This window comes from Mustela nigripes, chromosome 1 (assembly GCF_022355385.1).
Source record: "Mustela nigripes isolate SB6536 chromosome 1, MUSNIG.SB6536, whole genome shotgun sequence".
In the NCBI taxonomy this organism is placed as follows: Eukaryota; Metazoa; Chordata; class Mammalia; order Carnivora; family Mustelidae; genus Mustela; species Mustela nigripes.
In genome coordinates, this window is record NC_081557.1 from 149,862,341 (window position 1) to 149,878,930 (window position 16,590).

The 16,590-nt window shown below is 38.1% G+C and overlaps 1 protein-coding gene and 1 non-coding gene across 3 annotated transcripts in view; both read left to right on the forward strand.

Annotated features, from left to right (window-relative positions):
* ARHGAP24 (Rho GTPase activating protein 24) overlaps positions 1-16,590 on the forward strand; it is a 757,722-nt gene that overhangs the window by 320,120 nt on the left and 421,012 nt on the right. For both annotated transcript variants that reach the window (XM_059375189.1, XM_059375179.1), the window contains exon 2: positions 11,153-11,354. In XM_059375189.1, coding sequence (XP_059231172.1) covers positions 11,172-11,354 — 183 coding nt within the window. In that variant the 5' untranslated portion in view covers positions 11,153-11,171. The remainder of the gene's footprint in view (positions 1-11,152; positions 11,355-16,590) is intronic.
* LOC132009455 (U6 spliceosomal RNA) lies at positions 1,947-2,051 on the forward strand. Its single transcript, XR_009401938.1, has one exon. It is a non-coding gene; the product is annotated as a U6 spliceosomal RNA (small nuclear RNA).

The following is a 16,590-nucleotide window of genomic DNA, read 5'->3' on the forward strand; positions in this document are numbered from 1 at the left end:
TCATAATACTTTATTAGATACTAGAAATTTGCTGAGAGTGGATTTAGATGCTTTTGTCACACACAAGCAAATGGTAACTGTTGAGATGATATGTGAATTAGCTTATCTGTAGTTCTCATTTATATGTGTATGTACACAAATCATCATACTGTATGCCTTAAATATATACAACTATTATTAAAAAATAAGAACTGTGACTCCACACTGATTCCTCTAATTTTGATCCCAAACCACAGGACACATTCTTTTCTTCCCATATTTGTTAACTTTCTCTTCCAACAGTGAGAAATCTGGCTTTCTATTTTGTTCAACATGTATATTAGTTGCCTCAACTTGGAATACACAGAAGGTAATTTCCTGATCCTTCCAGTGTCTCTGTAAGTGACCTGAGGAAGGACTCCACTTGGCACTTCTTCCATCACATGCCCACTCCTTGGGCTGGTCACTGTTTGGGGAGGGGGTGGTGCTTAGGAACTCTACATAATCACATCCATGCCTATCCTGTGGTAGTAGTTTGCTGCTATGATCTGACACAACATGGCATGAGGGAAGGACATTTCTACAAAGATAAGCTTCAGGGAGTTCCAAATAACATATGTCCTGCCAAGCTTCCTATTTAATTTTTTTTTAATGTTTAGGATTTAGTTATCTTTCACTGAACTGCTAATTAAATATGTTCAGGGGGCGATAAAACTAGGTTTCAATTCAGCTTATCTAAAACTAGAGTGTAAATTAATTAGATATTTTGAAGAACTAAAATGTGTTCAAATTATATGAGCATAATGATACCTCATCCAAGATCAAAGTTGAACACATCAAAGTCCATCATAATGTGAATGATGCTGAATAAAGTAGAATAACAGTTAGATTTTTTTTTTTTCTGTGACATCCCTCCACTTTCTTCAAATTCTAATGAAAAAATTGCATTGTGAGTACCTCAATGTAACAAACCATTGGGAGAGCAACTGTGGCTCAGTGATTAGGACAAGATTTATATACTCAGAGTATCTAGTTGTTTTCCAGAGCTTATAAAGCAGGGCTGATGATGTTCACCATGCAGGATTAATTGACAAAGAAGAAGTGGTCCTTATTGGAAATCATTAAGTACCTCAAAGCTTGCATTTGAAGAAAACCTGAAACTTCATCGTAGACAAATGATTATACCCGGCCAAAGTTACCTACTCGTAAAGTATTTTCTTTGAAGTGTGGTTGAATAAAAAGCTGGCCCCTTAGAGAGCCCTGAAATGATAATGTAATTGACAACATACCTGATTTTCCTAGGTTAGACTCACTAAAGGAATCTGACATTAAAAGTAGTATTTTATACAAGCTTTTATGTAAGCTTAAAAAGGTGATCATCAGAGGAAAGAGATGGAAGAACTCTATAAATGGTAAACCCAAGGTCATTTCCCTACTGTGGGGAGGACCCAGCTGAGAAGGTATTATGTCCCCCCCAAAACCCTCTGCCCCCTCATGCCCCCCCCAATGCTGTCTTGCTCAGCATTCCACTTGCTTTATCTTGGCTCTCCCCACTTTTTCCACTATGTACAGGGGCCATCCTTCATTGCTGCTATTGCTCCCCCATCATTTAGGTATTATAATCCCATTATTTTTCAGATTTAAGTGTGGACAACTTCATTGTTCCTTGAGACAGCTTTTCAAAAAAGGTTTTACTAATGAGCAATGAGTGAGGGGGAGAAGGAACATACAAAAGCTTAAAAATTGAGATGTTTATAAAGTCAGGTTTCTGATCCTTTTTTTTTTTCTGATCTGTTTTTAGGGATCTAGTCATAAATTGGATTACTATAAAATAGGAACATCCAACCTTTTCCCTGCTTAAGATTTGTTTTCTTTCTTCTTTGTGGCCATGTGATACAATGGTAGTTGCTGTCTTAAAGCTCCCAGTGAGCTATTATTTCCAACCATTAAGAAAAATTGACTTCAGAGTTTGCTTCAGTAGTACATACACTAAAATTGAAGCAATACAGAGAAGATAGCATGGTCCTTGTGTAAAGATAGACAGACAAGTTCATGACATGTTCTGTATTTTTCAGTAATCCACAGCATAGTGACTATAGTTAATAATACAACATTGCATATTTGAAAACAGCTAGTAGAGTGGATTCTGGTATTTCTCATTAGGAGTTACATTTTGTAACTGTATGTGGTGATGGATGTTAACTGGACTTACTGTGGTGATCATTTTGCAATGTATATAAATACTGAATCAATACATTATATGCCTAAAACGAATATAACATTATGTCAGTTGTATCTCAATTAAAAAAAAAAAGAACAGTGAAGAAGTTGACTTTCTCTTCTTTCCCCATTTCAAATGTCATTCTCTTTTGTAGAGCAGCTGAATTTCTCTTTTATATTAGAAGGACACCTTCAGTTCTTGGTTTGTTTACAGAATTGAAGAAACAAAGAGCCTCCCTCTTGTTTTCATATATGATTGATGGATTGTGACCATCTACAGTGTTGTTTTGAAACATCTGGGGGTGATCTTAGGTTCCACAGGAAAGAGAACTGTGATTAATTAACAATGTCTGCAGTGAGTGAGGTTGAAGAATATCTGGATGGTTGCCATATATCTGTCATTTCTCCCTTAATATCTTTGAAGGTAAAGTATTTGTTTTGATTTGATTTTTGTTTCTGCTCAGGTTATCAGCATTGGGAATTCCAATGATTTTTTTTTTTGTTGTTGTTGTTACTTATCCTTCAAATAGTGATGTGGTGGTGAGAGACACATCTAAGTATGTGGTAAAATACTTTTCTCCCTATCTAATTTAAGATCCCCTTAAGAGAGAGCGGATTCTTCTATAGAGTGTGAAGCATTTAACATAAAACAAAAACAAAATAAATACTTTGGGGGGCTTTTTAAAAATGGTTCATCTTACTAAATCATTTTGATTTCTCACCAAATGATGATGGAAATATTGAAGCTTAAAATATAAAATGTAGATTGATATTCCTATTCCAATACCACATCTACATAATTTTTCTAGTATTGTCTAGTCTCTGATGTTTTGGACAATTTAATTTCAAATGAATCAAGGAATAGGATATTTAGTGTTTCCTCAGGAAAAGAACTATACATTTATAAAATTATTACCATTACAGTTTCCCGAGGTGGGCTCTTTTGGTGACTGTTTTAAACTTCATATTCATAACCATTGCACTTTATTCAATTCCTTTGTTTTCTTCACACATAAACTCTTAAGAAGAAATGTTTCTTTATTTTTAATTCAAATTATGATTAAGAATAACATCCAGAGAGACAAATGGAAATTTTCTTTGCTCAGTAGATTCTGAAGTTCGTTTTAGCCTTAAACTACTAAAAGCTTAAAGGGTTAGTATTAGGTGGGAGACTTTGGATTGAGGTCTTTGCACTGGTGTTTAGTAAAATGAAATGTTTTCGGAATTTTGCGCTGTACTCTGGGGAGCCTTGAGGCCTCTGGGGCCAATTCTAGTAGCCCCCAAAGACTGATTTTTTTGTTCAGTCACACATTCCTTCATTTATTTATGTTCATGCAACAAACCTTTGAATATTCAGTATAAGCAATTAGTCTGGGGCTTACAGGGAGCCCATTTCCATAATGTGTTATGGTGTCAAAGACTGAAGAGTAGTAAGCATGTGGCCCACCTGGAATAAAGCTTATTGTCAGTGATGTGGGAACTCATGGAAGGGAAATGTCCAGACTGGGGATGACAGGGAAGTCTTCGTAGAAGAGCTGGAGGATGAATAAAGATTCCCTGTGAAGTCCAGGCAGTGAGAACAGCCCTTTGTGAAAACCCAAAGCCCCTTTCAAGGTATACTTTCTAAAAACAGATTTAGGCTCCTGGAATTTATCTCAGAGCTAAAATGGTCTACACTAGATCCTCTGCATTTTTGGACTTAGAACACTGATTCCCTTGTAGATACCACAGTTTGATTCATTCTTCAAAGGAAGAGGTGGTATGCTGGAGATTGAAGGGCAGAGACTGAACTATTTTTCAGTCACTTGTTTTCTTTTGTTAGCAGCTAACCTTACCACAAGATATGAAGAGTGAATTCTTTAAAGTCTCCTTATATATATATATTTTTTTGTAAATACACATTGTCTTAATCTGCTCTAGTTGTCATAACAAACTGTCATAGACTGGGTGACTTAAGCAACAGAAATTTATTTTCTAACAGTTCTGGAGGCTGGAGGTCCAAGAGCAAAGTGCCAGGATGGTTGGATTCTGGAAAGGTTCTTTTCTTGGCTTGTGGGAAGCCACTTTTTCAGTGTGTGCTCCCATGGCCTTTGCCTGTGCCTTCTCATGGAGAAAAAACAACAGAGACAGAGGGAGACTGAGAAAGAGCGAAATGTCAAGTCTGAAATTACTTGAACATTTAGTATATTAAAAAGAGTTTAAAAAAAAAAAAGAGTTTCAAGTTCTAAATCAAGTAAATAATTGCAGTTATTGGGATGCCTGCGTGGCTCAGTTGGTTAAGCAGCTGCCTTCGGCTCAGGTCATGATCCCAGCTTCCTGGGATCGAGTCCCATATCAGGTTCCTTGCTCCACGGGGAACCTGCTTCTCCCTCTGACTCTGCCTTCCACTCTGTCTGCCTGTGCTCGCTCTCGCTCTCTCTCTGACAAATAAATAAATAAATAAATAAAAATATATAAATAATATAAATATAAATATAAATATAATAAATATAATATATTATAATAAATATAATATAAATATAAATATAAATAATATTTGCAGTTACTGAAGAAATGTTCTGGGAAATAATAAAAATAAAAATAAACCTGTAACTTTATAGACTTAACCGTGACCTATCCCATGATCAGGTTGGTCAGTGAACATCCTATGGCATTTATTTATTTATTTATTTATTTATTTATTTATTTATTTTTCTTGGGCAAAGAATGTCAGATCTGCAGGAATATGCTTACATGTCTTCTAGTGCCATGGAACTTAATATTTTATTTTATTATTTTTTAAAGATTTTATTTACTTATTTGAGAGATAAACAGAGCAACAGAGATAGCAAGAGTGATAGCAAGAGAGCAGGAGTGGGGAAGAGAGGGAGAAGCAGACTCCCAGGAGCTGGACGTGGGACTCTATGCCAGGACCCTGGGATCATAGCCTAAGCCAAAGGCCGATGCTTAACAGACTGAGCCACCCAGGCACCCTGGAATTAACATTTTAAAAATGAAAGAAAAAATAATAATAAACGTTTTGCCTTTCAGGATTTTCTTCCCTAGGGAGAGTACACTATAATGCATAAATGCCCACACCCACCATAAACACACACACACACACACACATCATATACATGCACTCATATATGCACATACAGTATTTCATTTTGTGTGTATGCTTTTGTTGTGTGAGCCATGACCTATAGAAAGGCTATATGCTAACATTTAGACATACAGCCGAAGAAAGTATACTACTGCTTGACAAACCATCATGTTAGCAACAGCTACAGAACAGCTTTAAAAAAGAAAAAAAAAGAAAGGTTAGAATTTGATAAATATTGACTATCTGTAGTTACATACGGTATACAGTGCAAGTACATTCATTTTGTAAAGGAATCAGGTTCTCATGTCAACCCCAAAGGTGACAATTTGATGTGAACAAAATTACTCTCAAAAGTCACAGAAATCTCTCGCAAATTGCAGCATTTTACCAAATCTGCCAGGTTTATTTTTGTTTTCTCCCCTAGCAATAGAACAAATCACTGTTCTTTGGTGGAACAACCGGAATAGCTATCTGTGTTGAAGGACTGTGTAGGGGGAAATCACGTGTGCTCTGAAACTGCGGGGTCATATTTGCACAGTAAGAGACACACCCCACCCGATCCTGAGGGAACGTGGCTGCGAGAGGACACCTCCCACTTATCCTGGGAGCACGCCTTCACTGGATGTCCCAGAGGCCCTGAGGTGGAATTGTCGGGCTATCCAAGCTCTTGTCTCTCCTTTCTTCTCCCCACCTCCCTCCTTTGTCATTCTCTTGTGTTTGCCTAACGTGTGTAGTCATGCAGGTAAATTCACACCTATTACAACTCTTTGGCATACAGCATTCTATACCCGTTTTTGTTTCTGTGCTTGTTTGTTTATCTCTGTTGAAATTAAGTCCCATATTTAAATACTTCTGAGTGTGGCTGTGTGACTTTTAGAAAATTCTGCTAGGAGGGTGAATTTCATTTCTGATTGCACCATGTAATACTGTTGTGTTCCCAGCCCATCTGATTGCTAAAAGAGTACACAAACCAGTTTCCACAGCTGGAAAATAATTCAAAGCTATCAGCCCATCAAATGATGGGAACTTTCTAAGCCCCAGCATGGTACAGTCCTCATCACTGGTCATCACTGAGGCTTTTTCCGAAGATTGATGTGAAGACACCAGTTAACTTCTCAGTTCTGTTTTTGTTTTAGTTTAGAGTAACCGTTAATTTATGTTATCGTTCTATTGTCATTGTTACATGGATTTGCTAAACACTTAAGTTGATAGTTCTATTTTGTAATCTCCTGTACTACCCAGCTCCCATGTCCTGACCCCAGGGAAAGTACTTTCCCAGTGGAAATTCAGTTCAATAATTCTCCGAGAATTTGAGTAAACTGTATTTTTCTTCATGCTAAATCACAATTGATTACATGTATTTCCTGCCACAGCTAAAAAGTATACATTTTGAATGTTGTATTTCTTCGTGAAAGGCATTTTCAGGTTCCTTTAGGTTTGATGATTTTGACAATTGTGTTTAAGAACAATGTTCATGCTAATTGAAGTCTGTTAAAGAAAAAAATAATCAGGTTTTTAAAGTACACAATCTTCTTTAAGACATTAAATGCAATTTAGAAAGTCGAAAATATTAGTTATAGGAATTCTACTGTGGCTGTCACATAGCTTATTCATTGTTTCAACAATTGTTTCCTGAATACCAAATAAGCACAGGGTATACTGCAGGGAGGAAAAGCAAGTCCTTGACCTTGTGAAGTTTATGGTCTCCTGGAAGGATAATTGACAGTGAACAGTTAAAGAAATAACAATTTAGTTAAGTTTCAGGAAGACAGAGGTCAGAGTTCAGTGATGGAGAACAGCAACAGGGGAACTGATTCACTGGGTGATTCATAAGTGTTTCTTGGAATGGGTAGTTGAGAGGCTGAGACTTGAAGGAGAAGGGGTCGGGCACGTAAAGAGTGTGAGGAGGAGTAGCCAAGGCAGAGATCAGCAAGTAGCAAGAGTCAAGGCATAACGGGGCTTGGGTATTCCCAGAACTGAAAGGAAGCTGATGTGGTCGCGTGTGTCAGGGTCTGTGTGTGTGTGTGTGTGTACGTGCATTGTTGGACTGGGGGAAATGACAAGAAGGTGGCATGAGGTTAGATGAATCAGTAAACAGGTGCCAAATGACTCAGAGCCTTACAGGTCAGGGTTAAGGCCCAGGTTTTTTTAAATAAGTACAGTGGGAGCCAATTAAAATTTTTTTTTAAAGATTTTTATTTATTTATTTAACAGACAGAGATCACAAGTAGGCAGAGAGGCAGGCAGAGAGAGGAGGAAGCAGGCTCCCTGCTGAGCAGAGACACCCCCCCGCCCAATGCAGGGCTGGGTCCCAGGACCCTGGGATCATGACCTGAGCCAAAGGCAGAGGCTTTAACCCACTGAGCCACCCAGACACCCCTGAAATTTTAAAAGTAGAAAATCATTACCTGATTTAATTTTTTTTAAAAGATTTTACTTATTAATTTGACAGAGATCACAAGTAGGCAGAGAGGCAGGCAGAGAGAGAGGAAGGAAAGCAGGCTCCCCACCGAGCAGAAGGCCCAATGTGGGGCTCGATCTCAGGACCCCGAGATCATGACCCGAGCCAAAGGCAGAGGCCTTAACCCACTGAGGCACCCAGGCGCCCCACCTGATTTAAATTTTTAAAAGCTCACTTTGGCTGTTTTATGCAGAATGATGTTATGTGAGCATATGTTTGTGTTTGTGGTTAAAAATGGAAGCAATGAGACCAGTCAGAGGGCTGTTAGAATCCTCTAGTCGAAGACATTGTTGGCTTGGGTCACAGGGTAGCATTGGAGAGGGAGCCAATAGGATGGCTCTGAAATATTTGGGGGATGTGTATAATCTTCTGATATTCAGGAGGAAGAAGAGTCAGGAATCAAAAATAATCACGTTTCTTTTATTTCCCCCTTTTCTTTCTTTTTTCTCCCCTTTAATTGGGTGTGTCATGGTACCACTTACTAAGACCAGGCTCAGGGCAGGGTCTGGTTTCAGAGGGCGATCATGTTTACTTTAAGATATCTAGCACCACCATTACAAAATTTATGAATTCATCAAACATTGATTGAGTGTCACCATATGTCTGACACTGTCGTAGGTGTTGAATTACAGAGGTGGCAGATTTCAGATGCTGAAATTTTCAGGGACCATAGTTAGAAATGATCCAACCCAGCATCCTCGTTGTAAAGATGAAGAGTAGAATATGAACCACCTAATTTCAGTAGAAATACTAAAACTTCTTGGGGCACATGGGTGGCTCAGTCTGTTAAGGGGGTGCCTTTAGTTCAGGTCATGATCCTGGGGTCCTGGGAGGGGTCCTGGAATCAAGCCTGGAGTCTGCTTCTCCCTCTCTCTCTGCCCCTCCGTCCCCTTTCATGCTCTCTCTCTTGCTCTCTTTCAAATAACCAAATAAAATCTTAAAAAAAGAAACTCCTCTGTAAAAATCATGGTTACTTTAGTAAAACTTAATTGTACTCATCCAGGTAGTGGTTGTGATATTATTTTCTCTTAGGGATATGATATAATCTGTTTTTATTCCTGTTTTAATGAATTGTTACAATTAGTGCTATTAAAATAGTTTATAATGTGTCCTAGGGTCATGAAAATATAGGCATTAAAGCCAAGACTTCAGTGGTTGATTTCACTTTACTTATAGAATTTGCTTATAGATTTCACTTTACTTATACTTATTGTTGATTTCACTGTACTTATAGAAGATGTAGGCAAGGAAAATCATGAATCATGTTCTAATGTGCATACATTTTTTACTAAGGTATTAATAGTAGACAAAGGCAAAACGAGACACTTGTATTTTTTTATATTATTGATGGTGGGTTTCCCATTTCCTTGGAGCATTTTAGAGGGAATTTTTCCAATTTAATATAAAACATGAGTATGAGAGGGAAGGGGGGGAAAGAAGAGCCCAAAGAAGGAATTTATTGTACAATGCATTAGAGATTTTTGTGTATGTCTACCTGTGTGTGCATATGTTGGAATGTTTGTCTTAATCAGTTTTATAGGTTAGGATATTTGGTCAAAGAATACATAGGTAATGATGAAATAGCCAGTTGTATACATTTGAGTAATTTAAATACCAGGAAGCCAAAAAAAGGTGATTTAGAGTGTTCTAAATAAGCATAGTTATTATCTAAATTACGTTAAAGCATTTATTGTTCATTTAGAATGAGGTCTACTTGGCTCTTTATATCCGGTGAAGTACTATGAAAGAAGAAAGTTGAAAATTCCTGCCCTAAGGGCATACCAAACTGGAAGCATCAGGCATGAACCAGTCTGCACACATGCGTGCACACACATGATGGGGAGAATGTTTCCTGTGCTCCCTGGCTTCTCTCCTGGGAATGCCCTGTACAGCGAAGGAAGTTTTGAGATGTTTTATGGAGGTAAGGGCCTGTTCATTAGGAGAATATTTCGGTACAAGAAAGGGAAAAGAGGATACTGAATGGGACGGACGGTTGTCAATCCACCCACTTGAAGCTTGAAAACAGGGATGGAGATAGATTGTGAGGCATGCTCATAGAAGACGCAACACCACTGAGATGGTGGAAATGATCCAAATAAGAAGAATTAGAACCAGAGTGCTGCTTCATCCCTGCAAATGGAATGGCAGGACAAAATTCAAAGAAATTAGAGGCCAACTGTGGAGGGTCTGACCCTGTACTTTTAAGGAAGTAACGTAAAAGAACGAAGGTTGACAGTGGAAATTGCGTGGAATTTACAAGTAGGATTGTGTATATACAAATCGAGTGAAAAGTTAGTGGTGAAAATAAAGACTAGACAGAAGGACAGTTTGTTTCCTGAAATCAAGCAAAAAAAAAAAAAAAAAAAAAGAGCTCTGTCCGTGACTATGCCAAACAGGAATATTCTCTGTTTCATGAATTACTCTGTATTCTTATATCCTCCTCAAAGACACAGGGTAAAAACTCAACTTTTCACTTCCCAAAAACATGCTTACAAACAAACATTAGCAAGCATTTTCAGGAAGCCTTTGGGACAGGAAAATATCTTTTATTTTAACCAAGGGTGCCCGGCTCTCTAGGAAAGCCACCTCCTGTGTTGTTCCTGTGGCAGTTTTACCTCTTACCTGTCGATTAATAGTCTCTCCATGATAAACTCATTTCCTTGCTATGTATAGTGTGTGTGACCTTACACTCCTTCACACATAACCTTGAAATGTTCTTCCTTGTGCAGCTGGAGTGCACCACTCACTCCTGGAGCTGAAGGAAACTCAACTGCCGAAACAGGTTTTTGTTTTTGTTTTTGTTTCTTTCTTCTTCTTCTTCTTTTTTTTTTTTCTAGACTTTTTCAGCTGCACTAATTCCTGACCAGCCAAAGAAATTCTCAGGGGGATACTGTTGGCGAATGGGGACCAGATACATTTTGAGAACTTTTCACATATGTAGAACAAATGTCTTCCATTGAGGTTTTAAACATAGTCCCTTTAAACTTTAACATGTGTCAGGCTAGTGTTTGCTCAGATAATCGCAGGCCTGCACATGCAGGACCCAGTCAGTGCATGCCAGACACAGAGGCCCATTATCGCAAAATTATGTTTTTGTTGGTATGTGAGTTTATTTCTAAAAATTGCTTCTTAACACATTACCTTTAGAACTTTCCCATTCTTTAGTTCTACTTAGGAAGAAAGGGATATTATCACCCAGGTGACTGGCTTGTTAAAGGAAGATACAACAAACCTTCCGTAAGTATTGTTGTCAGGTCTGGTTTGCCTCTAGAAATTTAGCAAGTATGTTGATACATGTTTTCCCCTCTTCCTGCTTTCTTTAAGGGACAGAAGTGATTTAGGCGGGAATTGAATATGTCAGAGTACCTTATTCTTTCTTTTTTTTTTTTTCTTCTTACTTGCTAAAGAGGAAAGTTCACCAGCTTGATGATGGAGGAGAACAATGACTCCACCGAGAACCCCCAGCAAGGCCAAGGGCGAAACAATGCCATGAAGTGTGGGTGGCTGAGGAAGCAAGGAGGCTTTGTCAAGACTTGGCATACCCGCTGGTTTGTGCTCAAGGGAGACCAGCTCTATTATTTCAAAGATGAAGATGAAACGAAGCCCTTGGTAAGTAAGAAAAAATAAAAAGCCCTGTGGTCATAAACAAGCCAAGAGGTAGAGGGGTTTGCTAGAAATTGATGGAGTCTGAGGTCAACCGAATTTCCCTGGTCTCCTTCAGTTCATTGGCATCTTTCACACTTTTTCTCATTGTTTACTTTGGTTCAAGATGATGGATTTGCTAATTGAGGCCAAGAGGCAAAGCATACTTGTCTAATATTAATTTTGACTTTTACTAAGCTGGGAACAGGACGTCTGAGTCCCTCAGGCACACTTAGTTTATGAGAAATTTTAATGGACATCTGCTAGAAGCTATATATTGTAGCCAAAACATCTTTCCTTTTCTCACAAGTCAGTTACCAGCATAGATTTGAAGGAAAACTAGAAACACAACTTTCAGTAATTTTTGAGATACCTTCAGCATCAGTTCCCGGGGAGCTTCTTTCCACCTTAACTCATGTAAAATATAGATATGGTGCTAAATGGAACAACATTGATATATCCAATCAGCATACATAATACACTCTTCTGGGGATCGTTGTTGTGTCCCTTGTGGTTCCTTAGCAGTCTTGTATTTGCTTATTCACTTAACATTTTCTCAGCCACAAATCTCTAGGCTGCAATGAGAAAGAGGAAAAAACAAAAAGAAAGAAAAATCTCTAGCTCTTTCTGTAGCTACAACCATCTTTCCTAGCTGGGATCATCAGTTGGTGGAGGGAGGTGCCTCCCTGAGGTATCCCCAGTGTGTTTTCCCTTCATCTAGAGCTATAGGATATATAAATGAAAGAAGAAACATTATAGATCAAATGATATAGACATCCCCAACAGTATGTTTTTGAGGCTATTTCCCTTGTGTTAAAGTTCAAGAACTTAATTAGGAATTTGGATCAGGGCTTTGTTTTAGTATTTTACATTTTCAGACATAATTTCACAAAATTCTCATTTGTCCAGCTGAATTATAAAATAGCAACAAATGCACATTCTATAAATATTTTTGATTTTTTTGAAATATTTTTTGAGCATTTATTTACCAGGGCCAGGCATTAGATTACAAACTTATGTACATTATATTACGAACTGCTTAAAATAATCTTATGAGATAGGATTATCCCCATTTATGCATGAAGAAACCAAGGTTTAAGAATAATATGCATTACTCCAAATTAGACAGTGGTGCCATGATTTGCCTCCAGGTAAGTCCAAATCCTTAGCCAAAGACCTCATAAATAAATTAATAAGAATATCCCATAAGAAGAATTAGTAAAAATATCATGACAGTTATGGTGCATTTCCATACCAGTTCTTGCATTCCTTGTAGAAAACCAGTGGGGAATGTGGAGATTAACCATTACAGATGAAGAAATTGTGGCTTAGTGATATGAAGCAATGTGACCAAGATTGTATGGGCATTAGAAGCAAAGCTGTAGTCTTTTTTCTTTTGTCCTACACTCTAGGGTTCTTTTCTCATTGTACCTTTTTTTATACTATAGATTTTTTTATACTATAAATTACATTATGGTATCCTCTTGAATATAAAATCGTGTTTATTAAACTCAGAAAGGGATCAGGTTGATGTGAGAAAACAGAATATGGAGGATCCAATATGGGGACTTTGATATGGAGAAACACATGGAATAAAATGGAATTATGAGTAAGATCCAATGTTTTATCCCAGGGAGTCTTATTCTTTTTTTTTTTTTTTTTAAGATTTTATTTATTTATTTGACACAGAGAGAGAGATCACAAGTAGGCAGAGAGGCAGGCAGAGAGAGAGAAGGGGGGGAAGCAGGCTTCCTGCCAAGCAGAGAGCCTGATGCGGGGCTCAATCCCAGGAACCTGAGATCATGACTTGAGCTGAAGGCAGAGGCTTTAACACACTGAGCCACCCAGGTGCCCCCCAGGGAGTCTTATTCTGATACAGTCTGGCCACAATGGGTACCATTTGAATGATTAATTAGGTAGGACCAAGGACCTAAATGGGGGATAAGGAGAGCAGGGGATTCAGGAGCTGAGTGAGTGAAGATACGAAAGAAGATCAATAAATGCTCTGACTCTTTTTGATGAGTTTAGTGTATCTTCTAGTAATGACTGTGGGATAGCTTGGATTAGGCCCAAGCTCAATGTTTCTAAAATCAGAGAATTTGCAGATGTCAGAGAATATGCATATGAACCCCAGTTTGAGGAACTCTGACCTAAGCTGCTCAAAGAGGATTTTATCAACCTTGGCTGTTATTTTAATTTCTCTGCGTAGTTTCTCAGAAGGCCTACAGAGTTAAGGATGGTCTTCAGGGCAATGTAATTATTTTGCTAACAAATTGGAAATATAAATAAGGAAATGCAAAAATTCTGGTTAATTCAAATGAAAATTTCCTCAAAATAAAAATCACTTTAGTTGGTAATATTTCTAAGATAAGTTGTATTTTGATATCATTATGTTACTATTGTTTCAAACTTGTACTAACTAAAATTAACAAAATAAAGTTTAAATTGATGAGAAAGTACTCATTTTTATACAAACCAGAGATAGGCTATTTCCCCAAAAAAAGCTTCTTAATTTTTCTTCCCAAATATCATTTGTTAATAAAATGATATTAAGTCAAAATTTAGGGGAGGGGCGCCTGCATGGCTCAGCAGCACGCCTGGTTAAGCGTCAGGCTCTTGATTTATGCTCAAGTCATGATCTCAGCCTTGTGAGATTGAACCCTGTGACAGGCTGTGTGCTGGGTATGAAATCTGCTTAAGATTCTCTCTCTCCCTTTCACTCTGCCCCCGCCAAATGGGGGTGAATAAATTTGAATTATTATTTTTGTTTATCGTCTTTCATAGCAGTTCAAGAACTAGGAATTTTGACACTATGTCTTTTTTTTTTTTTTTTTTAAAGATTTTATTTATTTATTTATTTGACAGAGAGAAATCACAAGTAGACGGAGAGGCAGGCAGAGAGAGAGAGAGAGGGAAGCAGGCTCCCTGCTGAGCAGAGAGCCCGATGCGGGACTCGATCCCAGGACCCTGAGATCATGACCTGAGCCGAAGGCAGCGGCTTAACCCACTGAGCCACCCAGGCGCCCTGACACTATGTCTTTTAATCGTTTACACTAGTGTTCAAATACATGCACAAAGAATCAGATAAAAACTGACAATTTCTGTAGTAGAGGGCACTCAGTATTTTTAAGGACCATCAATTTGCTTGTGAATGGCCAATTCCTTACTTAAAAGTAAGGGTGTCTGGGTAGCTCAGTCAGGTGAGAATCCAGCTTTTGATCTCAGCTCAGGCCTTGATCTCAGGATCGTGTGTTCAAGTCCTGTGTTGTGTGAGCCTACATTTAAAAAAAAGAAAGAAAGAAAAGAAAAAAAGTAATTTTTTAAAGTGAAGGTAGATGCCTGGCACATTGTAAGTTCTGAAGCATATTTTTGAATGAGATAGTGAGTAAATCAATGAAGAGTATCTGTGGCCATGAAGGGCAGAGTTATTACCAGGTGCTGTGAGTAGTATTGACTATTCTCAACCTCATATAACCTCAACATAACTTAATATATCAAATTATAATTAATTCATGATAACAAAGTTTAAATCACATTAAGTAAATCGCTTTTATTTATTTATTTTTTACATTTTATTTATTTATTTGACAGATCACAAATAGGCAGAGAGGCAGGCAGAGAGAGAGAGGAGGAAGCAGGCTCCCCACTGAGCAGAAAGCTCCATGTGGGGCTTGATCCCAGGACCCTGGGATCATGACCTGAGCCGAAGGCAGAGGCTTTACCCCACTGAGTGACCCAGGCGCCCCAAGTAAATCTCTTTTAAAGAATCACCTCAGTGAAGAGCAATTGAACATCTTGAAAAATGTTAAAACTGGAAAGAATTTAGTTGTTATAAATCCCTTCCTTTTACAGATGGATTGTGTGTGTGTGTGTGTGTGTGTGTGTACATGCAGGAGTGTGTATGTGTGTGGTGTATTGGCCATGGGATAATGTTAATGACCGGCAGGTGAGGAACTAAAAGCCAGATTTCCTTGTTCTTGATCCAGTCTTCCCTCAGTTTCACTTTTTGCCTGCTCACAAATTCTTAGCTTTTCTTTAGATTTTCTTTCCATCAGAACTCCTTCTTGCTTGTTTATTTTCAATATTGGTGCTTTCAAGCATAAGAATGCCCTTGGCTTGAATATATTTTGATGAGGGTTATTTCATTATTACTGGAAGGAACTTAACTAATGAAAAAATTCCCTTTTAAGTATTCCTAACCAACTAAAAGTTTTCAATAAACATAATCTGGATTTGTTTTTCTCTCTCTTGGAAGGCATTTATAAAAGGAGAGTATTAACACCCTTGAAATGTGTGTTTCTCCTCCCCTAGAAAAAGGGTTTCAATTTATCTTAGTGAAACTTTTACAGAGCTTCCCCTCAACTCAATAGAGTCAAACTCCATATTATCCTTGTTTTTAAAAAACACACATCTGTTGGGAGACACAGGTAAGCAAAATTCTGATGGGGACAGATAATCATGTAAGCACTGGATGCTCTTAATGATACAATTAATGTCAAACAGTGAGTGAGGATTCTGTGAAGGGGGGTTGAGGAAGGAGACACAAAGCAAGAGGTGAATGTTACCTGGGGTGCTGAAGGTTGGGGGAGTGCTCCAGGTAGTTAAACTGAGAAAAGAATTCAGAGCAGAGGAAAGACATAGAGTTTTAAAATACACCTCAATAGATAGTTTCATTTTGTGAGAGTGGAGAAATGACAAGAAATGGGGTTTGAGTGATAGGTGGGGCCACAACAACAAGGAGTGCATATGTTGTACAAAGACAACTATTCTTTGTTATGTGATGGGAAGCTATATCCAGGACTCCTATGCTACTCAAGTTGCAAAGCTCCATTAACTTGTTAGAAAAGAATAATGGCAGCCATGTTTAAAAAATGTATTAGTTTGCGCAGATGGCCATAACAAAAAGGTGGCTTCAAGAACAGAAACTTATTTTCTCATAGTTCTGGAGGCTGGAAGACCAAGACCAAGTTTGGTCTTTGGTGGAGCCTCTCTTCCTGGCTTTTAGATAGCTGCTTTCCCTGTATGTCCTCTCATAGGACATTGCCTTGTGTATAGGAGTGTAAGAGAGCTCTGGTATCTCTTCTCCTCTTCTAAGGATGAGAGACTTATTGGATCCTGGCCCTTCCCTTATAACCTCATTTAACTTTAATCATCTCCAAATATAATTACATGGAGGTAAGGGGTAGGACTTCAATATGTGAAT